General features: G+C 39.3%; 1 protein-coding gene across 19 annotated transcripts in view; it reads left to right on the top strand.

The window, feature by feature from the left end:
- The window catches only part of EYA1 (EYA transcriptional coactivator and phosphatase 1), a 374,655-nt gene that overhangs the window by 324,525 nt on the left and 25,188 nt on the right, over positions 1-24,942 (top strand). For all 19 annotated transcript variants that reach the window (XM_069600239.1, XM_069600237.1, XM_069600238.1 and 16 more), the window contains one exon: positions 3,347-3,436. In XM_069600239.1, the coding sequence (XP_069456340.1) occupies positions 3,347-3,436 (90 nt within the window). The remainder of the gene's footprint in view (positions 1-3,346; positions 3,437-24,942) is intronic.

The raw sequence follows: 24,942 nt of genomic DNA, 5'->3' as shown, positions 1-24,942 counted from the left end.
GAGGATGAGATGGCTGGATGGCATCACTGACTCGATGGACGTGAGTCTGAGTGAACTGCGGGAGTTGATGATGGACAGGGAGGCCTGGCGTGCTGCAATTCATGAGACTGCAAAGAGTCAGACATGACTGAGCAACTGAACTGAACTGGGCTATAGCCCACCAGCTTCCTCTGTCCATAGAATTCTCCAGGCAAGAATACTGGAGTGGGTTGCCATTTCCTATTGCAGGGAATCTTCCTGACTCGGGGATCAAACCTGTGTCCCTTGCATCTCCTGCATTGGCAGGTGGATTCTTTACCAACTGCACCACCTGGGAAGCCCAGGATTATGGGTTATCAGTTCAGTTCAGTCCCTTAGTTGTGTCTGACTCTGTGACCTCATGGACTGCAGCACAGCAGGCTTCCCTGTCCATCACCAGTTCCCAGAACTTGCTCAAACTCATGTCCATTGAGTTGGTGATGCCATCCAACCATCTTATCCTCTGTCGTCCCCTTCTCCTCCTGCCTTCAATCTTTCACAGCATCAGGGTTTTTCTCAGGGAGTCATTTCTTCTCATCAGGAGGCCAAAGTATTGCAGTTTCAGCTTCAGCATTGGTCCTTCCAATGAATATTCAGGACTGATTTCCTTTAGGATGGGCTGGTTGGATCTCCTTGTAGTCTGAGGGACTCTCAAGAATCTTCTCCAACACCACAGTTCAAAAGCATCAATTCTTAAGCACTCAGCTTTCTTTATAGTCCAACTCTCACATCCATACACGACTACTGGAAAAACCAAAGCTTTGACTAGATGGACCTTTGTTGGCAAAGTAATGTCTGCTTTTTAATATGCTATCTAGGTTGGCCATAGCTTTTCTTCCAAGGAGCAAGCGTCTTTTAATTTCAGTCACCATCTGCAGTAATTTTGGAGCCCTCCAAAATAAAGTCAGCCACTGTTTCCACTGTTCCCCACCTATTTGTCATGAAGTGATGGGACCAGATGCCATGATCTTAATCTGATGCCATGATCTTTTCTGAATGCTGAGCTTTAAGCCAACTTTTTCACTCTCCTCTTTCACTTTCATCAAGAGTCTCTTTAGTTCTTCACCTTCTGTCATAAGGTGTCATCTGCGTATCTGAGGTTATTGATACTTCTCCCAGTAATCTTGATTCCAGCTTGTGCTTCATCCAGCCTACCATTTCTCATGATGTACTCTGCATATAAGTTAAATAAGCAAGGTCACAATATATAGCCTTGACGTACTCATTTCCCCTTTTGGAACCAGTCTGTTGTTCCATGTCCAGTTCTAACTGTTGCTTCCTGACCTGCATACAGATTTCTCAGGAGGCAGGTCAGATGGTCTGGTATTCCCATCTCTTGAAGAACTTCCCATAGTTTATTATGATCCACACAGTCAAAGGCTTAGGCACAGTCAATAAAGCAGAAGTAGATGTTTTCCTGGAACACTCTTGCTTTCTTGATGATCCAACCGATGTTAGCAATTTGATCTCTGGTTCCTCTGCTTTTTCTAAATTTAGCTTGTACATCTAGAAGTTCATGGTTCACATACTGTTGAAGCCTGGCTTGGAAAATTTTGAGCATTACTTTGGTTGTGTGTGAGATGAGTGCAATTGTGTGGTAGTTTGAACATTCTTTGACACTGCCTTTCTTTGGAATTGGAATGAACACTGCCCTTTTCCAGTCCTGTGGCCACTGCTGAGTTTTCCAAATTTGCTGGCATATTGAATGCAGCACTTTCACAGCATCATCTTTTAGGATCTAAAATAACCAGAATTCCATCACCTCCACTAGCTGTGTTTGTAGTGATACTTCCTAAGGCCCACTTGACTTCACATTCCAGGATGTCTGGCTCTACGTGAGTGATCACACCATCATGGTTATCTGGGTCATGAAGATCTTTTTTGTATAGTTCTTTTGTGTATTCTTGCCACCTCTTCTTAATATCTTCTGCTTCTGTTAGGTCCATACCATTTCTGTCCTTTATTGAGTCCATCTTTGCATGAAATGTTCCCTTGGTATCTCTAATTTTCTTGAAGAGATCTCTAGTTTTTACTCTTCTATTTTTTCCCTGTGTTTCTTTGCATTGATCGCTGAGGAAGGCTTTCTTATCTCTCCTTGCTATTCTTTGAAACTCTACAGTCATATAGGTGTATCTTTCCCTTTCTCCTTTGCCTTTCCTTTCTCTTCTTTTCTCAGCTATTTGTAAGGCCTCCACAGACAACCATTTTGGCTTTTTACATTTCTTTTTCTTGGGGATGGTCTTGATCACTGCCTCCTGTACAATGTCATGAACCTCCATCCATAGTTCTCCAGGCACTCTGTCTTCCGATCTAATCCCTTGAGTCTATTTGTCACTTCTACTGTATAATTGTAAGGGATTTGATTTAGGTCATACCTACATGGTCTAGTGGTTTTCCCTACATTCTTCAATTTAAGTCTGAATTTGGCAATAAGGAGTTCATGATCTGAGCCACAATCAGCTCCTGGTCGTGTTTTTGCTGACTGTATAGAGCCTCTCCATCTTTGGCTGCAAAGAATATAATCAATCTGATTTTGGTATTGATCATCTGGTGATGTCCATGTGTAGAGTCTTCTCTTGTGTTGTTGGAAGAGGCTGTTTGCTATGACCAGTGTGTTCTCTTGGCAAAACTCTATTAGTCTTTGCCCTGCTTTATTTTGTACTCCAAGGCCAAATTTGCCTGTTACTCCAGGTGTCTCTTGACATCCCACTTTTGCATTCCAGTGCCCTATAATGAAGAGGACGTCTTTTTTGAGCGTTAGTTCTAGAAGGTCTTGTAGGTCTTCACAGAACCATTCAACTTCAGCTCCTTAAGCAGTACTGGTTGGGGCATAGACTTGAATTACTGTGATATTGAATGGCTTGCCTTGGAAACGAACAGAGATCATTTGTTCCTTTTTGAGACTGCACCCAAGAACTGCATTTCAGACTCTTCTGTTGATTGTGAGGGCTGCTCCATTTCTTCTAAGGGATTCTTGCCCATAGTAGTTAGTATGAGTTATAGTAGAACATAAAAAACATGTCTTCCTGGGTCACTGATTCCCTTGCTTCTGAAACAGTTGTGTGAAGGTGAATTTCCTCCACTCTACATGTCTGAGTAACCCTGGAGTTTATATTTTCTTTGTTAGGCAAAGTACCAACAACATTAGAGGCACGTTTCAAATGAAATAAGTCACTGAAGTCCAAATACAGAATAAGCCACATAATCTGACAAAGACTGGAGCCCAGGTCTTGTGGCCTATCCTGATGTAAAGTCCCTCTCAATGAGACACTTTATTTCCTGTACCCTGATGTAGATATGGTCTTGACCTGTAAAATTCTTCTTTCAGGATCCACCTACTTCAGTTTCCCTTGGACTGCGAATGGAAGAAATGATTTTCAACTTGGCCGACACTCATCTATTTTTTAATGATTTGGAAGTAAGTTAGGATTCTTTTATATACTCCTCATGTTGCGTGTTTGGAAATGCATGATTGGTCCTGAAATAACAGTGGAATATTAATTTTTGAACATATAATTGGAGTGGTGAGGTAGCATAATTATTGATTATATGGTGATGTGTTTTGCCTTCGTGGAATTTGCTTTGCTTTATGTTGGTTGTTGTGTTTCAAAGTTTGATTCTGTGGAACCATTGATATGGGTTAACAGTTGATGGCAAGAATCTTTAATGTGAAACTGTGTTGATTATCAGGAGTACAGATTTCTCAGCTAATAATCACTGTTGAGATGTGTTACCCTCAGTGATCCTTGCATGTGTTATATGTTATCCATGTCAGACTCCTGTCACATTGAGCCAGGTGCTTTTCTGTCAGGCTAGTCCAGCTGGTTGTATAACAGTTTAGTCAAGCCTCTACGCTTGGGATTGCCAGGATTCCTTATGTCAAACTGCTGATGGTTTTATTTGTCCTTTATAGTTCGGGAGGAAATTTTTGTACAGTGGCTAGTAAAATGTGTTATGGGCAGTGACAAACGTGCTGATCTTGGTTGGAAGCATTTTTCAGAATAAAGAATATTGGTTTTCATGTCTACACTATGAGAAAATATGCCTATTTTCACTCTCTCCTTGATAGAGATAGTTGTTTATTTAAATCCTGCTATTAAGCAAGCTTGTGGTAGGGCTGCCAAGAGGCATTAATCATCAGGTTGTTGTTTTGCTAGATTTTATAAATGTATGTTATTTCAGACAGAAGAATCTGAAAGATTCAAATAGAACTTTTACTGATCAAAGTTAATTGGCAGCAATTGGCCTTTAAATATTTCCTGATGTTTCCCCTTTTCAAAATCAAGGAAAATGCACCTTATTTCATAGATGAGCCAAAATCATTTTAAAAATGCTAGTGTGTGACAGAATTTAAATGTGGTTTGTTCAACATCTGTCCTGTATTTTGATTTCTTTTCATCTGCAATGAAACTACTCAGACGAATTGGCAACTTCCAGTGCAATGAAATTATTTAAATGTGCTTCATTTTTCCTCCATTCCTTTAGTGAAATATTTATTTTTACACATAGAGTAAAATACAGATTTTTTTTTTTTTGGCATGTAATGTGCTTGCTTTCCTTAAGGAAATTATATATAAGGCCTTACTATTTTTAAGGTAGAAATATTCCAAGGGGGAGTGACAATTTCCTAATTGCTTTAGAAAAGCTTAATAATCATACTTATTTTCAAAAGCTGTTTCTAATATTTGGTTGTGATTCCCTTCATAAGAGAACAGCACCAAAAAATTCTATATTTTACTAATACATTAAAATTCCTTTCTTGAGTTTCCTTTTGTTTCCAATGATTCAGACTAGATTGATATTTTATCTTGGATTCAGCCTTGTTACTCTTACTGATATTAATAGGTGTTAATAGCGTCCATCAAGAAGAAATTAGCAGTAGTTTTCTATTGTTTTTAAACTCTACCTTCTTAAAAATGCCAAAGCTAGTCTGTGCGATGCCAGAACTATGTGGTGAAAAGTGAGAAGTTAGACAAGTGAGAAGTTAGACAAAGTAATAACTTGGTGTAATATAAGACAGAGAAGCTTCCAAACTCAGTTTGGATGTAGTAGTCAGATTTTTATTTGTTTACTAACATTATTCATGCTGAACTATACAGAGAAGGTCTGAAATAAAAGTAAATATTAAAAGTCCTAGTTTAGATTTGTGATGGATGTAGTTTTTTCATAAGCCTAAATTTTAAAAAAGAACTAAGGATCCATAAAGATACTGAAATACCAGATTTTATTCTTGAGGACTCTTTCTTATAAGTCAAGTAGAAAACAGGATAAAGGACTAATTCAACCACATATAAAAATCAATAGTGAAAAATTATTTAAGCTTGTCAGCTTTACCACAGTTGACTTTACATTATTTTACCTGAGAGTAATATAAAGGTGTCAGCAAAAGTTTAAATGAAGGATTCACTTAGCCATTGCTCTAGATTTGCACAATGTTTAAAAAATAAATTGGTTCTTAAACTTATTTCAATCTTTCATTTTATATTTTTGTAATTCAACAAAGCTGAGAATGGTTACTACAAGTAATAGTTTCTTTCAAACTAAAGAGTGAAATTATTTCCTGGCAAAAATAAATGTATTAGTTTAATACTCTTTAGAAAACCAAAATTATCTCATCAGGCAAAAATGATGTGGTAATGCCTGATTTCACACTCCAGTTAGCAGTGCACTGTGGTAAGGGGCATTACTATTTTAATATATTTTAATTACATGTTTTTAGCTTTTGAAGATCTAGAGGACAAGTAATGTTATGGAAATTAATAGTCTGTTGGTTAGCTTGATGTGTGATTTCTGAACTCTGATTGTTGACTGTAGCCTCACTTTCTTTTAAAATTTTAACTTTTTGCCAGCCTGTCTGTATAATTTGGTTAGTTTGCAGCTGTGACTTATAAAAGATGCTGAATAAAGAAACACTGTGAGGAGCTTCCAGTGACAATTCTTAATGTTATAAAAATAGTTGCTTAAAATGTTTATTAGAATATTACTTGGGAAATTTTAGATATGATTTTAAAGTAATTTACAAATATCTTCATTGTACTTTAAGGTGTTAAAAAGTTACCCATTTTTAGTTTTCAAAATCTTGTCATCTTGCTTACTGACAATTTTTAATAAAAGCAATCACAATTTAAATTAATTCCGTTGACACTTAAGGAAAAAAAATAGAAAAGAGAAATCTTGGTTTTTTGAGCCATTAAAAATACTTGACATGTGAAGGAACATGAGTGACAGAGAGACACAATTATCAAAGAAAATACTATTCCAGCCCCCCACCCTGCCAGAGAAGGGTTTAGACTTGACTTCCATGCACTCCTGGCTTTCCTATGTCCACGTCTAATGCCCTCTGTATCATTTTACCAAAGGTCTCCGAGTGCAATCCTATGATGCTTATTATGGAAAGTCATTTTTTATGAATGACAGTATGAAATTGGAGGATTTCTTTTCCAGCTTCTTGAGTAGAGCCTGTCTCTCTCTGACTGATTGGAGAAAGAGCTCTTTCTGTTGGTTATTTATTGAAAGGTGATGGGCCTTCCAAATATGATAACATTTCAGTTTAACTTGCCTTTTATCGGTTCTCCTACTGGATTTCTCCACAGTTACAGGAAGATATTTGATCAAGATGGATATAAGTCTAAAGAAAAGTAAGGCACAAATTTATGTTGAGTTTTCTCTGTCTGTCTGGTGTTAAGTAGTATCATCTCGCTGACATTACGGTTGCCATCCTAACTGATTTTGTATCAACATGGTAGCCTCTGAGATTCTTTCTCTCAGGCTACAGGGGTCGAGGTGGGGAAGCAGAAGTATAACAGAAAGTGGGGTCTGGCTGCTCGCTGCTCAGAAGCCAGTGAAGAGGCCAGGTTGGTCAAAAGGAAAGCTTGCTTTAATTTCAGTGCTGACAACCGAGGGAAGGGTGGGCGCGTGTCCATAGGCCGACTTCTCTCCACTGACAGTCAGGGGGCAAGAACTTTTATAGGCTGAGGGAGGGGGCTACATGTAGAAACAGCACAGTCACTTTTGACAGTCTTCTTGAAACTGGTCATCGGTTGACTGATCCGCTTCATCTTGATTGTTTGAGATACAGTTAATCCTCAGTTCCAGGGTCCGTTTGTTCCCATTTCTTTGAGGCCGGTTCTCAGAGTTGTGGCAGCTTATGTCATGGTTACAGTCTGGTCACAAGTGGTTAACTTCTTCCACCTGGTGGGAGTTTCAGTATCTCTAAGACAGCTCACAGGATATCTTAGCCCTTGAGAAGGAACCAAAGGTCCTTGACTATGCTTAATGAGTACATTATTATTATTTAGTCTCCTTTGACTATTTTCCTTCCTTTTTGCACCTTCTCACTTCTCTGATTAAACTTATTCTTTAGCTAGTTTTTCCCCAGGCGAAACGGCAGGCAGGGGACAGGGGGCGCGAGCACCATAGGGTCTTGCTCCATTTCAGAAGGACCTCACCTCTTGTCTTCAGGGCTGTGCGCAGCATGTTCTCCTCGTCAAGGGTGGAGCTGTGTTGTAGCTTTCTCCCTCGCACTCCTAGTATGTTGGTTCGTTGAGATGGCCCAGAGGACTCTTTGGTGTTGAGCTCTGCAATGTGAATGCCACAGTCCTTTCTTGAGCCTTTAACGTGTGGACTCCTGTCCCAGGTCTGATTTTCAAAGCATTTACTCTTATAGCTCCTCGTTTTCATAATTTTTTATTAAGAAAAGGCCTGGAACTAAGGTTCTGATCTCAATAGACCTGGTTTGATAACTCAAAGACCAAGGAAGGGCACCATGGACAGCCTCTAAGTAGTGCCACACTTGAAAGGAAGTAAGCTGCAGTAAATTTTCTTATAAAGGAAAGAAATTAATTTACCTCTTGGCTTCATTATAATTTAACCTTAGGATAAATTAGAATAACTAGTAAACTTGGGTAACTGTAAAATTTAGGTTATTGTGTGTTAATTATTTTGATATCTTGTTAAGAAATTGATTTTTAGCTAGGAAAAGAATCTTCTTTCAGAGGAAGGAATGCCAATGCTAATTACTTTTGATCTGAAGTGAAGTGTTCTGTCCTAATGTTTATGCTTCTAAAAGTGGAAGAGCTGTAAGCTAATTTGCAAGTTGATTTTTTTAATAGAAAAGTATAATGCACCTAGAATTAATGGAGGAACAAAAATAGATTGAAAGATGTTCTGTAGAATTTTAACAGTATTTTTATCTGCAGCTAGAGGTTTGATTGTTTTCTTACTTATACTTTTATGTATATTTCAAACTCTCTATAACGTATACTTATTTCTTTTGTAGTCAGGGAAGAAAACAAACACTATTTTTTGAAAACTATAGATAATATTAAAAGACAAAATTATTTTTAACCAATAAAAAGTATTGTTGCAGTGCACTAAGGAAAGCCTAAAGAAATTAGCAAAGAACGTAAACAGATAATTCACAAGAGAAAAGCATTTGAATTTTCAATATATAAAGAAAAGACGAATGTTGGATTTCACCTTTAGTAATCAAAAATGTCAGAGTGAGTCCTCAGCCTCTTGCCCACCAAATTAGCAAAGATTTAAAATCAGTAATATAGTCTCTAGAGTGCAGTGAAATGACCACTTATGTTACTGATAAGGGTATAAATTAGTACAGTTTTCAGAAAGGTGGCTTGATAATAATACGTCAGAACCTTAATGTACTGATCCTTTTACTCAGTAGTTTCACTTTTAACTTCTATTCTAAGAAAACAGTTATAGGCAGAGAATTGATAGAATAATAAACATTTACTGAACACTTGTCCTATGTGATTTACATACATTATTCCACTTAATACCCTTATATTTCTAGGATAGGAGCACTGGTATTATCTCCTTTTTATAGAATATCCAAGAGAAGCTTAGAGTGGCTAAAACAAAACTTGTGTAAGGCCACACAGCTACTGAGTGGCAGATTCTAACTCAGGTTCAGTGCTTTCTAGAAATCCACTCAACTCCATGCTGTATCTCTCACATGGTAGTTTTTTTTTAACCAATAAAATATAGAAATATATTTTAAAAATTCTAAAATAGATGAATAGTGGTTAATGATACATCCTCACTGAAAATTGTTTTAAAACTGCTTATTAAATATAGGGAAAATATTCATGGTTAACTCCAAGTTTTAAAAATAGACTGTGCAGTACAGTGTAGCCTTGATTTTAAAATGTATGGCAAATTATCTGGAAAGGCTACATGCTGAATGAGTCCAACTATTTGACACTCTGGAAAAGGCCAAACTGTGGATCAGCTAGTTGCCAGGGAGTGGGAGTAAAGAGAGATGAATGAGGTGGAGCACGGAAGCTTTTTAGGGCAGTGAAACTATTCAGTATGATTCTGCAGTGGTGGGTATAAACCTGTAGAATGTCCTACACCAAAGGCGAACACTAATGTAAACTGTGGGCTTCAGGTGGTGAAGATGTGTCAATATAGGTTCATTGATTGTAGCAAATGTACCACTCTGTGAGATGTCAACAGCAGGGGACATTATGCGTGTGTGGGAGCAAGGAGTGTATGGAGACTGTCATTTTCTCGTCAGTTTTGCTGTAAACCTAATTTTTTTTTTAAATTTATTAATTTTTCTTAAAGTATGGAATGTTGAAGAAATTGGAGGGAAATTTTAAAAACTGCTGTTATGAAACATAGGAGACACAGGCTCAATCCCTGGGTGGGGCAGATCTGCTGGAGAAGGGAGTGGCAAGCCACTCCAGTATTCTTACTTGGGAAATCCTGTGGACAGAGGAGCCTGGTAAGCTATAGTCCATGGGGTCACAAAGAGTTGGACACAACTGAGCGACTGAGCAGCAGCATGTAACTTTAAGTTTTAAAGTGAACAGTCAGCAAAATAAATCATACTATACTGTATGATTATGATTGTAGCACTTATGACTTATTATACAATAACCAGAGTTAAATATGTTAAAATGTTGCCAGTTTGGATTTTTTTTTTTGCAGTTATAAATGCTGTTTCTCTGTGATGCTCTAACACTGAGACACTTCATTTACTAGCCAATATATATTTATTAATTGTTAGGTGTCAAGCACAGTTGTAGGTGCTAAGGATGCAGCAATGATTAAATCAAGGTTACTGCCCTCATGGAGCGTGCACTCTGGAGGGCAAGTAGAAAATAAACATTTTTATTGTAAATAGACTCAGGTAGAGATATGTGTAGGAAGAAAATCAGAAGAGTATTGGATAAGGGATGTTGCAAACTAGGATATCTTTAGCTGAGATGTTTGGGAAGAGGTGTCTTTGAAGAGAGGACATTTGTAAAGAAACCAGGAAGGTGGGAAGAAGCACCTGGAACAGCAGGAAGACATTCTGGAAAGGGAATGACCTGTGCAAAGGCCCTGAGGTGGGAATACATTTTGCTTCTTAAATAAACAAGGTCATCCATGTAGTTGGAGCAGAGTGAGTAGGGGAAAGTTATAGGATCTGGATCAAAAAGGGCTTTGTAGATTGTAGTAAAGAAAGTTGGATTTATTTCTAATTGCAGTGGGAAGCCATTAGAGAGTTTTTAGCATGAATATGGTAGACTTGTGTTTACACTTTTAAATGACTGGTCTGCTTATATAAGGAACTAGAATCATTGAGACCAGTTAAGAGACAGTTGCTTTTGGCTGAGACTGTAGCAGTTCCAGACATGATGAAAAGTTGGAAGATTGACATATAATTTGGCGAAAGCCCTGGCAGGATCTGCTAATAGACAAGATGTGGGAGGAGAGAGAAAGTAGAGTTAAGGATGGCCACTAGCTGTTGACCTGAGTATCTAGATGGATGGTCATCGTACCTGAGATGAGGAAGGGTGGGTTTGTAGTAGTAAGACCGGGGAAAGAGCTGTCCTCAACTCTTCTGAAATGAGCAGATTAAGTCTGAAATACCTATTCAACATCCAGATCAAGAGGTTATGAACATTTAGGTTTGGGTCTCAGAGGAGAGAAGCAAATGGGAAGGTGTAGTGGGGGTCATAAAGGCATAAGATGATATATCATCTCAAAGGGGAAAGGGTAAGAGGGTGTAGGATTGAGCATTAGACACTCAGACAATTAGAAATAGGACCAAGAAAGAAGAACTTGCAAGAGAAAGTGGTAAGGAGTGTACAGTGAGGTAGGTGGGAAAGTACGGGGCATCACAAAGACCTGGAGAATAGTATTTCCAGAATGAGGGGTGTTCACTACTGTGTCGAGTGACTGTTCGATCTGCCCAGGATATTGGTTGGTAATGACTGTGATAAGCACCATTTCATTAAGCAGAACATGTAAGCCCAATGGAAGTGGGTTGAAGATAAAAGGAGAGTTGAGGAAGTGAAAACAGGAAAGATTGATTGGCGTTTCCACAATGACAAGATGCAAAGAGTTGGGCTGTAGGTAGAGAGGATCATAGGATCATGGTGTAGGGAGGTTGGTTTAAAACAGAAGCTAATTTAGACGTATTTGAGTGTCAGTTGGAATGATCCAATAGAAATGATAAATTATGTGGAAAGGAGAGGAAGCAGCGGAAAGAGTCAAGTCCTTGGGTAGCAAGAGGATAGTTCAGAACACCAGTGACAGAGCTGGACTTCAGTAAGAAGGAAGGAAGGGTCGCCAGGTACAGATGCTGGAAGAAGAGGCTGTTCTCATTGTGAAAATACCTCCCTCATAGCTCATGATTTTCTGTCTGTCCCTTTCTATCCTCCCCCATCAGTCCCTTGGTGGCAGGGACCATGACTCGTCCACTGGAAGCTTAAGCACCAGATTTGGTAGGTAGAAGGCTCTCCTATGTCTTTTTAATTTTTTTCCAAAATTTTGAAAGTAATAGTCTACAGTGAGCACTACTTTTAATAATTTGCAGACATTATCTTTTTAAAAGTAAATGTCTAATCACAAGTCCTAAAAATAATTGAAATTGTCCAAGAGATGAAATTTTGATATTATTCTTTTTGTAAGTCATATTTTCAAAATGTGGCAAAACACAGTGGAGGTGCAAGAGGTATGATATAAAATGATATTCAGTGTAGTTCCAGTTTAAGTTTTTTTTTTAATGTATATACATCCAAAAGAAGATAAAAGATTTTTCACATTAAAAATGTTACCAAAAATAAATAAATTCTACAATAAAGGATTTATCTCTGGATAGTGGGCTTCCCTGATGGCTCAGTCCGTAAAGCATCTGCCTCCAATGCAGAAGACCTGGGTTTGATCCCTGGATCAGGAAGATCGCCTGGAGAAGGAAATGGTAACCCACTCCAGTATTCTCACCTGGAGAATTCCATGTGAAGAGGAACCTGACAGGCTACCGTCCATGAGCTCACAAGAGTCAGGCACAGCTTAGCAACTAAGCTACCACCAGTGGGCATAACATGACCATAAACTAAACTATAAGTTCTCTTTATATTTTTCTTTTCTGTAGTTACTATTTCTTATAATTAGAAAATTGTTGAATAATTATAATCAACTATTCCAACTTGACTCAAAGCCCTGCATTTATGCAGCATGTTATCTTACAACTCTGGGCTTCCCTGATGGCTCAGATGGTAAAGCATCACCTGCAATGCAGGACACCTGGGTTCGACCCTTGGGTCAGGAAGATCCCCTGAAGAAGGGCATGGCAACCCACTCTGGTATTCTTGCCTGGAGAATCCCATGGACAGAGGAGCCTGGCAGGTTGCAGTCCGTGGGGTCATAAAGAGTTGGACACGACTGAGCGACTAAGCATAGCACAGCACATCTTACGATTCTAGGGTACTGGAGGTTGAACTTAAGTATTCATTCATTTTGGAGGGACCCTTTTGTGCCTCAATTTCTTATCTTTAAAATTGGATAATGATAGTATCCTAGGGTCAGTATGACGATTCAGTACATAAATACATATTTAAATTTTTTTTTCCTTGACCGGACCATGCAACATGTGGTGTCTCAGCTCCCCATCCACCGATTGAACACATGCCCCCTGCAGTGGAGTGGAAGTGCAGAGTCTTAACCACCTGACCGCTAGGAAAGTCCCCCTCAAACATCTGTTAGGTGGATAGAACTAGCTCTGACACACGGGAGGCACTAAGGAAGTCCAATCTGCTGTTCTTTCGTGAGTATCTTTGATGCAAAAATTGGAGTAGGGCCATGGAGAAAGAAGAGGGGGTGGCTTAGGGAATAGATAGGGAATGAAAATTTTGAAATAATAAGTGGTTTGCTGCCAAAATTCCCATGTAGAATTCCAACAGAAATCACACTGGAAAACAACAGAAATTCTGCTGATGTTCAGTTTGCAAATGCAGATGGATCCAGTGCACTCCTTTTGTTCTTTCCTCCTCTACGTTGTTCCTCCACCCCCAGTTCCAAGAGAGAAGGTTTCTTTGGGGCAGTTAAATAGCTCTTGTGTCTGGCTCGCCTCACCCTGTGCTGTCCCTTCATAGAAAACAAGGATGCTGGCTTCTTGGCCAAAAGAAATGTGTTTCTTGGGTTGTGCTGATTGCCTTTTCTTGTCCTCTTCTTGCCTCATGTTTTGAAGGCTGACTTGTGGGCCTTGCTAGTGGTGTCTGTGTCATAGAGCAGAGCCTTGCCGTGTGCAGAGTGACGTAGAGGGAGAAGCTGGCTAAAGGGAAACTCTTCTCACATCAGTACAGAGCATTGACCTTGACCTCTATCAGCACTGGAAACTCAGTCTTCTTATCTGCAGGGTACACATGTAGGCAATTGAAATGATGTGATTTTTGCCCAAAGCCACTTGGTGGTGGTGGTGGTGGTGGTGGTGGTGGTGGTTCACTCAGTCGTGTCTGACTCTGCGACCCCATGCACTGCAGCACGCCAGCCTTCCCTGCCCTTCACTATCTCCCAGCGTTTGCTCAAACTCATGTCCATTGAGTCGATAATGCCATCCAACCATCTCATCCTCTGTTGCCCCCTTCTCCTCCTGCCCTCAATCTTTCCCAGCATCAGTCTTTTCCAATGAATTGGCTCTTCACATCTTGATTAGGTAATAGTAAAGCTAAGATGGGAAAAGAGATTTCCTACCTTGGTATCATTACACAAACCTCTCTAGCCATGTCCCATAACCTGGCAATTTCTCTGCAGCAACGTAAAGGAAATAGTGGCATGTTGATGCTGTCACACGCCATTGTCATATAGCCGATCCCATTAACAGAACATATTGTCTCCAATGTGTTATTTGTTAGCTTTGTTTATATGTTGTACTCTACTATTAGTAGTTGCTCAAGCAACCTAAAATCTGTTTTGAAAAGGTTTGGAGGTAGGTGGGTAAATAGATTGCTTGATTGTTAGATGATGGACAGACGGATGTACTTGTAAATTCCTATTGTTGAGTAGACAAAAATATTATTTTAGCTGCCTCTGTCTATCTACATTGCAGCTTCCCTGGTGACTCAGATGGTAAAGAATCTGCCTGCAATGCAGGAGACCCAGGTTTGACCCCTGGGTTGGGAAGAGCCCCTGGAGAAAGGAATGGCAACCCATTCCAGTATTCTTGCCTGGAGAATCCTGTGGACAGAGGAGTCTGCCAGGCTACAGTCCTTGGGGTCACAAAGAATTGGAGACAACTGAGCAACTAACACGCAACCACATGTGACAGAGAGAAAGTGCTATAAATTTACTCATGCTTACTCCATCCTGGACACTGTGCTAGGCATTGAGGAGAAGAGATGAAATATAGTCACTGCCCTCAGGAGTCAGGATGGGAAGTGGAGACAGAAAAGTAAGGGAATGGTTATATCACAGTGAATCTCCACAGTGATGGAAACATGTAATGATAGCAGAATCCAAAACCAAGATCACCAACCCAGCCTATGGGAGGAGTGACGAGACAAGAAGGCAGGAGATACGACTTCCACATGATGTATGTAACCTTTGGGGTGAGAGAGCACGGCATTTAGGAACAGTTTGAGTAGATCTAAAGTGTTGGCTCAGATGGTAAAGAATCCCACCTGGAATTCAGGAGCCCGGGGTTCAATCCCTGGGTTGGGAAGATCCTTCGGAGAAGGAAATGGCAATCCACTCCAGTCGTCTTGCCTGAAGAATTCCATGCACAGAGGTGCGTGGTGGGCTACAGTCCATGGGGTTGCCACGAGTTGCACATGATTGAGCAGCAAACACACACACAAAGCAGAGTGCATGCCAAGCAGTTGGGAGATAAGAGGACAGAGGAGCCAGATTATGAGAGGGTTTGTAAACTCTGCGAAGGATGTGCCATGTCATATGAATGCCCAGGGTAATCGTGAACGAACGCTTATCTTTGCTATGGAGATGAATTGCATCGTGAAGTCAGGGGTATCAGTACTCTAGAGGAGAAATCACCAGGGCTTGTTTGTGGGAACAGAGTCTTGGGGGCAAATGGAGAAGCTCTTAAGAAAATAGTCTGGAGAGAATGTGGGAGTAGATTTGATGTACTGGGTTGGGAAACCAGAATCTTAGTTCAGGCTTCAACAGTAAGGTAGAGATGGAAAACCCAGGGCAGTGAGCTGGCTCAAAGAGGAAGATGCTAAGTACAGGTTTTTTGAGTTGTCGAATTTGAAGTGTGTTCTGTACATCAGACAGACTCCAGCAAGTGTAGTAAATGCAGGTCTGAAGCTCAACAGAGAGAAGTGAGTTTGAAGTCGTCACTCATGAAATTGGTTAAGATTCCAAGAAGAACATATTGAGTGAAAAAGAAACGTCCCAGAGCAGGGGTCTCTTTGTGAGATTTCTGTTTGGCAACACAGAATCTCAACATACATTTGATAACATGTGTAAAACAAAAGTGGATGTTCTAACAAACTGGTAACTGACCTTCCTGTGAAGCTATCTTCCTAGTTTTACCAAAGTCTCTTTTTTATTATTTTTTATTGTGGTATAATTGACATATAAGAATATGTAAGTTTCAGGTATATAACATACTGATTCACACTTTTAAAGGTTATATTCCATTTATTGTTATTTAAAATACTGGCTTTATTTCCTGAAAAATAGAATAAAATAAAATACTGGCTTCGTTCTATGGATGAAGCAACTAGGACGCAGCATGGTCTGAGGAAACAGTGAACACTTCTTTGAAGTTCAGGCCCAAGTTTAGGCCTCACCTGAACAATGAATGCATGAGCTTCACCCATCAACCCTGGTGAGCATCAGAGATGGTTCAGAGGTGCAGTACAGTTAGAGAATATTTGGAGCCCCAGTCAGTGCCTGGCAGCTGGTGAGCCTCTGCATGTAGAGTGCCTTTTCTGCTTACCGAACAGACATGCCACTTCGGCTGGTAATTCATGTAATTGGCTGAGGGCTGTCAGTTTATTTAAAAATCCTGAGAAACTGACCTGTTGGTGTCACCTATGACAGACTTTTTGTTTAGATTCTTCATTTTGACAGGTGCCCAGTAATCTTCAGTCTGGGAGATTTTACTCACTTACCTTCATAGGAAGTTTTCTTAGTAGAGAAAAAAGAAGTCTTCTTTTCTCTCTCTCTTTTTTTTTTTTTAAATTGACGAGTGCAAGAGAAAGCCTGTAACTTCAACTTCCCCCAAATGTGCTTAAGTTGTGGTCCCTGGAGTCTTCTCCCATTTCGGGGCAGTTACAATAGAGCCTCTATCTGGGCTCAGCCAGTCCAGTATGCTAACAGCATTTCTAAGGAAAGGCTTTTCAATCCCAGATTCTTCTTGCTACTAATTGTGTGCTACTCCTTTGTAAGGCAGGTAAAGGACCGGGGCAGGCAGAGAGGATGCTGTTTTTTGATCAACATTATCTGGCGATTTTGTTTGCCTCTTGGAAAAACAATCAACTAAGAAGTATCTTCTGGTATTGTGTTTTGTCAAGAAGTTAAAGGGACATCTTAGGTCCAAGATACCATCCCTTTTAATTGGTGGAAATTGTTGTTTTAAACACACATTCATGTAGTCCTCCTGGATTTGCAGATAAAAAATGTTCCTACTAAATAAAAAATAAATAGTTTGGAACATTCATAGTTGAAAGGTAGTATTTAGCATGTTTGTAATAAGAACATGTAGAGGTATGGTGAAATAATACTTTCTCTTTGCAAAGTAGAAATTATAGTCTTTGCTTTCTTCAAAATATAGGGGAAATTACTTGCATTCTGAATGGCAAAAATGAAAGATTCACTCTGCTTTCAATCACATACCTATTCAAATTGTTGTAAGCAGAAGTCAAGGCCTTAAGGAAATTGACAGAAGCTTTCCCAAAATCCAAGAGAAAATGTAAAACTTTATATTAGAGTTAAGAAACAACTGAGTTTTGTAAAGCTTTTTAGGGATGATAGTAAATAAGATGCAGATATCTGTCTGTGTTCTCAAAGTGTTTAAAATCATGTAAGCTCAGAGTAAGGACTCAGAAAGATGAGGGTGACATTGAAACTGCCACAGAGGATTAACAGGAATCGACAGAGCTGTATGGAGTGAACTTTAGAGAAGAATGCTCTAAGCAGAAGGGATATAGAACAAGGATCAGAGATTTGAGTGAAGAAAAATGTCAAATAAGGAAGTATAATATAGCCTAAAGAGATAACTGAATGTCATGAATCTACATTTGTTCATCAGCCTGGTCATTCACTTAAACGTTTATCAAGTGATTACTGTTTTGTGCACAAAGATGCTTAAATATTAATTATTCTTTAATAATATTCTTTTAGATGCTTAAAATAGAACGTAAGGAAGATCAACAGCCATTGCCCTACTTATTAACAGTTTTAAAAAAATGCTATCAGCATTTTAAAACAGTTTGAAGAACTATCAGCCATTGTTTGGTTAAGAGAAATATGAAACATGTATAATTGTGAATAGTATTCAGCAATTTAAAAGATAATAGAGATGGTTAATTGATAGAAAATGGTATTTATTCCACATTGCCGAGTGGAAGAGAAAGTAGCTACAAAACAGATACCTGGCTTTACCTGCTATTTTGGTATGTGCTCTGTGCTCCAGTCTTATAGTCCTGTCCAGCTCTTTGTGATTCCATGGACTGTAGCCCGCCAGGCTTCTCTGTCCATGGAATTTTCCAGACAAGAATAGTGGAGCAGTTACCATTTCGTACTCCAGGGGATCTTCTCAACCCAGGGATCAAACGTCTGTCTCTTGGATCTCCTGCATTGGCAGGTGAATTTTTTTACCCCAGCACCACCTGGGAAGCACTTTTTTTTGGGGGGGGGGGTGTAGAGAGGGTATATATCACCTATCAAAATTTAAGCTCTGTGAAAAACATGAGGAAGGCTGAGTGAGTGAGTGAGTGAGTAGGACCAGGAAGAATGATGGAAGAATTTAACAGAGCTTACTTCTGAGGGATGGAATTGAAGTTTATTTCCTTTATATGTTTTTCTGTTTTTCATGAATGCTGTACATGAGTATGTATCATTTTGCAATCAAACAAGATAATAAATATATTTTCCTAAAACTACTAACTTTTTAACACTGCAATGACAAAACGTAAAAATGTTAGCAATTAATTTCCAGTTGGGTTGACCCATTCTTTCATATTAAATTCTGTCAGATAATCTGGAAGGTTTCCTTCAGTATCATCCATGTGCTTGGTCCACGTAGGAAAGGAATAGGCAGAAATAAGGTCCAACTTAGAAAAAAGAGAGAAAAAAGACCCATAAAAAGTTATCTCTTCCTTCCAAGAATTTACTACCTGCTGGGATACACAGAAGTGATCTTTGTAAGCCTTCATTTCCTTATCCATCAAACGTAGAGTTTAAGGGAGGGTTGGAAATAACATGGGCTTCCCTGGTAGCTCAGCTGGTAAAGAATCTGCCTACAATGCAAGAGACCCTGGTTCAATTCCTGAGTTGGGAAGATCCCCAAGAGAAGGGATAGGCTTGCAGTATAGGGACCAGACACATAGTAGCTCTTAATGATTGTTGCTTCTGTTATTCAGCGAGCTCCAGAGCATTCGTCAGGGCTGACAAAGAAAAGGAACCTTGCCTTGACAGGTGAGAGAGGCAAGACAAGGCATTCCAGCAAGCAATAGACACAGTCATTATCCAGTGAAAGAGGGGCGTGGAGACCAGGCTGAGACTGGCCTGCCGGGAGCATGTGACCCCTCCAGATGGGCTGTGAAGGAGGGACAGACATGGCATTGGATGGGCAAGGTTAAGGCTCAGTAGAAAAGCCGAATGCCCATTTGCATTGGCATATATTTAGTGTTTCTAATTTAATTTTTCCTAAGCATCTATTAGGACTTCCCAGGCGGCGCTGGTGGTAAAGAACCCACCTGCCAGTGCAGGAGACTTCAGAGACACAAGTGTAATCCCTGGGTTGGGAAGATCTCCTGGAGGAGGGCATGGCAACTCACTCCAGTATTGTTGCCTAGAGGATCCCATGGACAGAGGAGCCTGGTGAGCTATAGTCCATAGGGTCACAAAGAGTCGGACACAACTGAAACCACTCAGCACACACGCAAGCGTCTGATCACCTTCTGGTTAAAAGGCAGATACAGAAAGAGAAGTGAAGTGTATCACCTGCCACCAAGAAGCTAACCCTCCAGAGTGGAAATTGTATTTCGGGGCAGGGGGTTGGGGGTGGGGGGTGGACAAAACCTACTCTGAGAGAACTGTATCTGACAGTGATTTGATGCACAGGCTGGATTGAAAGGAAAAGGGCTAGAAGCATGGTGGATCCCATGTTCCATTCTCATAGCTTTGTTAGAATTCTAGTTCCTTCCCTGAGAGAAAATTCTAGTGGCACTCACTTGTACCCTCTCTCTCCAGCCCCTCCCATGTTTATGAAGCCATTCTGGCTATATGTGCATTTCATTTATTTTTGTATACTTAGTGCCTGGTATAGGTGGTCAGTCATTGTTGAGTACATAACAAAATGAAAGAATACAGAATGTGTGTCCTGTAATATATAGCATAGACCATATTAATGCTATATAATACTTTCCTGAATGATATACAAACAACCAAAAGATATTCTTTGTGGCTTGAAATGTTTAATCATAGGAAAAGGGTGTGGTTTTATAGGAAGTGAGACTGTGAGTATGAACAAAATTTTTCCTTAGTTTTCAGCCCCCAACTCCTTTTCCCTCTGCTATTGACATGCATTGGTTTGGGGCATACCAGAGCCCCCTGCACCCCCATGCTGGAGGAAATTTACCAGATAAGACAGTTCACACAAAGTAATGGAGCTTACTTAAGTCATTTACCCTTACCGGAAGTCTTTGTCTTATAAAAGAAGATTGAAAAGGGAAGATTTCAAGGGGTGGGATTTCAGACCCCCTGATACTTAGAAGAGAAGAGAGAGCTTTTTGAGTAAGAAAGTGCCTCCTGAGAGGTCCTCACTCCCCACGAAGGGGCTGACAGTGAGGGAAGGTGATGATGGAACCTTCCTTCAGCTCATGGGGAACCTATTTTTTTAAGTGCCTACGTCCGGTTCTGCCAACTTTTCTCTCGGGAGTCAGCAATAATTATATGGCAGAGGAAATCCTCGTGGAAAATTTTTATTCACTTATTAACTAAGGGTGTTATTCTGAGCTACACATTCTTTGATACAAAATTGAGTCCTTTTTACCAGTATAAAGTCATCTCGCTGTATATGTCAACTAAAATTGACAAATTGGTCTCTTTTAAACTTTTAAATTTTACTTCCCACCCCTGCAAAAAAAGAGTCACTTAAAAAACCAATTACATTGAAATATGCCTTTAAAGATTATAGACAAATGGCTTGAAGGTCAATGAAAATGAATCAATAGACATGGAATGATAATAAACCAGAACTTGTGTTTGTTGCAAACACTGAATTTTAGGGCGAAATATTGTTTCAGAGATTAAAAAATCTCTCTTAAAATATGACCTGTTTAATATCACAGCTTTAGTTCATTGGTTTATGTATGATCAAAACAGAAATAGTCCAGGTAAATGAAAACTTCTAGTTAAATGCTTGGTGAATGAATTAGTACATGATTAATTTTCTTCAAATGGCAGTGACAGTTAAAAGAAAGTGATTGCAGGAAAGGATAAAAGGTTTCCTGGTTTGAGTATGTTTCCGTGCTTTGGCAGCAAGTTTGCAATTAAAAAAAATGATTTTTATGAGAATGTGATTATTCACAGCAAGACTAGAGTTGGTGTCACTATGAAAAATTCTTCTTTGGTAGATACTCTCAGCAGGAATAATGGATCTAAAAGAAAGGCAACAGGAATTACAAAGAACACTGTGGCCAATGACAAATTATGTTTGCAAAATGATGGGCAAACCCATTGAAAACTGAGAAATCAGTTCAGCAGTAAATCAAAGGCTTATTCTTAAGAGTAGTCCTGACAGTGAAAAGAGTGACATTTATATTAGACATGTGCCGAGTTTTCTTTTTTTCAAGGCTCTGAATTATTATTTTGTACATTGTCAGCCTTTACTGTTTTATCTTACTACTTGATTTTAAATTACATGATACAATTAAAACTATGATATTTTCATGAAAAACTACGTAATACAATTTGACATATTATGAAACATTGATGCACTACCCTATTTTGTATTTGAAGGTATATAACATAACATTTGGGCGAACTCCGGGAAATGGTGATGGACAGGGAGGCCTGGCGTGCTGCGATTCATGGGGTTGCAAAGAGTCAGACACGACTGAGCGACTAACCTGAACTGAACATTTTCACTGATTTCTCTGCAGATTTGTAAAATGCCATATCTTCTTATATTAGCTGAACTATAAATGAAGCTATTATATTTGGGCCAAAGCTTTCTGTGTATAGTATCATGCGGTAAGGGTACAGAATGCACTGAAATGTATTTTGTGCTATTGCACAAAACATAATAAAAGATGGATCTTGCAGCATTAAATTATTAGGCATTCACCATATACCTTTTCACTTGGTGCTTTTTACTCACTGTATTTTTTAATTTACTGTATTTTTTTAAAGAAAGGAAAATTATGTGTTGATATCATTTGATCAAATGTAATAACATGCCATAATTATCAATTAAATGAATCCATTACTTTTAGAGACACAGTGTTGAACAATTTCAGATAAGCCCATTTCCTTTTGAAAACTTATCTTCAGTTCTGTCTGGCTTTGATTAGTAAGCCTTCTTTTCCTCACCCTAAGGTGGAGGGTGTGAAAAAAGACAAATATATTTAATATGACCATGTGGTAAAGAAGGTATTCATGATTAGAAAGAAGGAACTCCAAGCAGAGTGAAACTGACATATTTATTAACCTTGTACCACTCGCTAAGAAGAAACCAGCTTTGTGTAATTCCTTTGGGATTCTTGGAGAAGTGTGCTGTGGTGGTATTATCATGCCATCTCACTTTTAATGAGCACATTTTTAAAGGAATTAATACTATAAGAAAATATTACAAATTTGAAAACATGTTCTCATCTTCTCTTTAATTCATTAATAAGAAGCTTGATAGCCCTATAATTTTTATTTAGTGATCTTAAATATTTAGTATATCCTTGTACATATATGAAAACATAGCATAAGCACTTTATCTTCTGCTTTAACATGCCATCTTCACATGCTTTTCAGTAAAGATTTTATCCTCTAAATGTTTTATGAATATTCAGCTAAACAGAATAAGATTGAAATAGCTAATGTCTTGCCTTTGCTGAAACTGCTGTAATTCAAGTCTTGGATTTCAAATACAGGTACTAGAGATATTCTAGAAAAATATCTCTTTTGTTTAGATAATCCCTACAGGATATTGTAACTTTAAATATATTAAAATATTGTTTCTCTAAGTAAGAAACAATAATTAAAAACAGCATATGTCTCTACAAGTTGCATCTTATTACCAGATCTCAAAAATTGATGTTAAAATTCCTCTTACCTAGTTTGAGATTTGAAATTGGTTTTTTTTTTCCCCCCTTGTTGGCTTCTATATTTGTGTCATCCTATTCCTATTAAAACAGAACGGGATATTTAAATATTGACTTATTAACACGTGTTGGCACTGATGCTGTGCTGAGTAGATAGTTTTAAAGTGGGAATGTAAAGATAAATTTGTCCAGCTGTATTTTAATTCCTTGTGTTCCCCAAACTGTCTAACAGAATGAGGCAGATTTCAAAAACTCCCTTTGTTCTTCATCTCCTGTGCTGTAGCCATGGGTAATCTGCAGCCTTTTCTTTTGCCAGGAAGCATTGTGTGGGAAAGCAAGGGCGGGCCACAGGTCACAAGGTGCACCCCAGACGGACATGACCAGTCCTGCTGCTGAGAGCCAGAGTAACAGGGCTGCAGCCCCACAGCCTTCTTTCCAGGCGGCCCGTGCCACAGGCATGCCACCAGTCCACAGTGACAGGCACAGGGCACAGCAGTGCTGTGACTTCTCGTTGCATCCATTTGAAAGTGTAGTGCGGGTTTGGACACAGCTTTAGGAAGCATACTACAAGCGCATGATTTAGACTTACCATTTAGATCAGTGAGTCTAAATACACAGTGTCCTAATTGAACAGCCTCTTTTATACAGAGCAAAATATCCCAGTAAAATCCAAGTTTCTGCACATTGACTGATGGACAGAATTTCTTTCTTTCCTGTTTTAAGCAAAGTATATCATTGATTTATGGTCTTGTGTTAGTTTCAGGTATACATCAAAGTGATTCAGTTATATGTATATTTTTTTCAGATTCTCTTCCATTATAGGTTGTTGCAAGATAATGAATACATTTCCCTGTGCTACGCCGTACAGACAGAATTTTTTTACCACAGGGCTCAAGGAGCTGAATCTAATTGTCAGTGAATTAGGAGCAGGACTCTTCACATCTTTGCCATCAATTAGTTTGCTTCTGGACCACCCCTCCCCCCTCCATAGAACTTCCAAGTCACAGAAAATCTCTAGGGTTGACCCATCTTACCTTATTTTTCCAACAAAATTATGCAGATATCTAGGCAGTCGGGAGTTATTTCCAAAAGCCGCGTGGAAATCACTCCCTTAAAAACCTCTGTCACTCAAATACTGGTCACCTTGTAATGCCATCTGTACAATTGGATTTTTTATTAGAAAGAGGGTAGTGTGAGCAGATCCACAGGGAGAATCTTTTGTTTTTTCTTTTAATTTTTCAAAGCACTGTTAATCGCTTGCCTTCCAGACAACTAATGTGAATGCGTGCCATGTGTGGTAGTTGCTTCAGTTGTGTCCGACTCTTTGTGACCCCGTGGACTGTGACCCCATGGAGCCTGCCAGGCTCCTCTGTCCATGGAGTTCTCCAGGCAAGAATACTGGAGTGGGTTGCCATTTCCTCCTCCAGGGGATCTTCCCAACCCAGGGATCAAACCCACATCTCTTATGTCTCCTGCACTAGCAGGCAGATTCTTTAGCACTAGCACTACCTGGGAAGCCCATTTGAGTGAGTTGTCTTTAAAAGTACTAGAAATACTCCTGTACTCCAAATATTATAGTTTTCATATTTAGGAATAAAAGGAAAACATTCTGGTAACTTGCAGATGTCTAAGGTGTCAAGCTAGTTATCTTATTGTTTGGTGGAGAGGTCAGAGCAGTGGATGTAATTGCTTGATGACAGAAGGGGGCAGAGAACCCAGCCACCGTGTCCCTGGCCAACTCCAGCAAGTCTCAGGAGGCTTACTGATGCACGGACACAATGGAAATAGCTCCTTCTCTGAGGATGCTTTTTCTTTCCATTTTTGCTTCATAAAGGAAGGTATTGAAACAATTAGTCGGCAGTATGGTGTTCGTTTTCTCATGGTAAATTTGGAAAATGGAGCAAATATTGCTTCAGTCAGCAGAATCAGGGCTTATATAACTCAACTTCTCCCAAGACATATTTGTAACATTTTTATATTGTTCCCTTTCATAACGTGCAGACTGCCTCCAAGTCTTCAAGTCTGTTTATGCAAAGCCTGCAGGTTTACTTGGAGTTTATGTTTCTAGTGTCAGGTTCAGGGGTGTAAACGCCTCAGCATCCTGACTGTGATGTCACTGTGTTTGGCACAGAGAATAAGACCCATTGTAACTGTCTTAATTCTTTTCATTAATTTTCCTAAATGAACG

This window comes from Ovis canadensis, chromosome 9, assembly GCF_042477335.2.
Source record: "Ovis canadensis isolate MfBH-ARS-UI-01 breed Bighorn chromosome 9, ARS-UI_OviCan_v2, whole genome shotgun sequence".
NCBI lineage: Eukaryota > Metazoa > Chordata > Mammalia > Artiodactyla > Bovidae > Ovis > Ovis canadensis.
The sequence above is the reverse complement of the archived record's forward strand: the minus strand, read 5'-3'. Positions and strand labels throughout refer to the sequence as shown.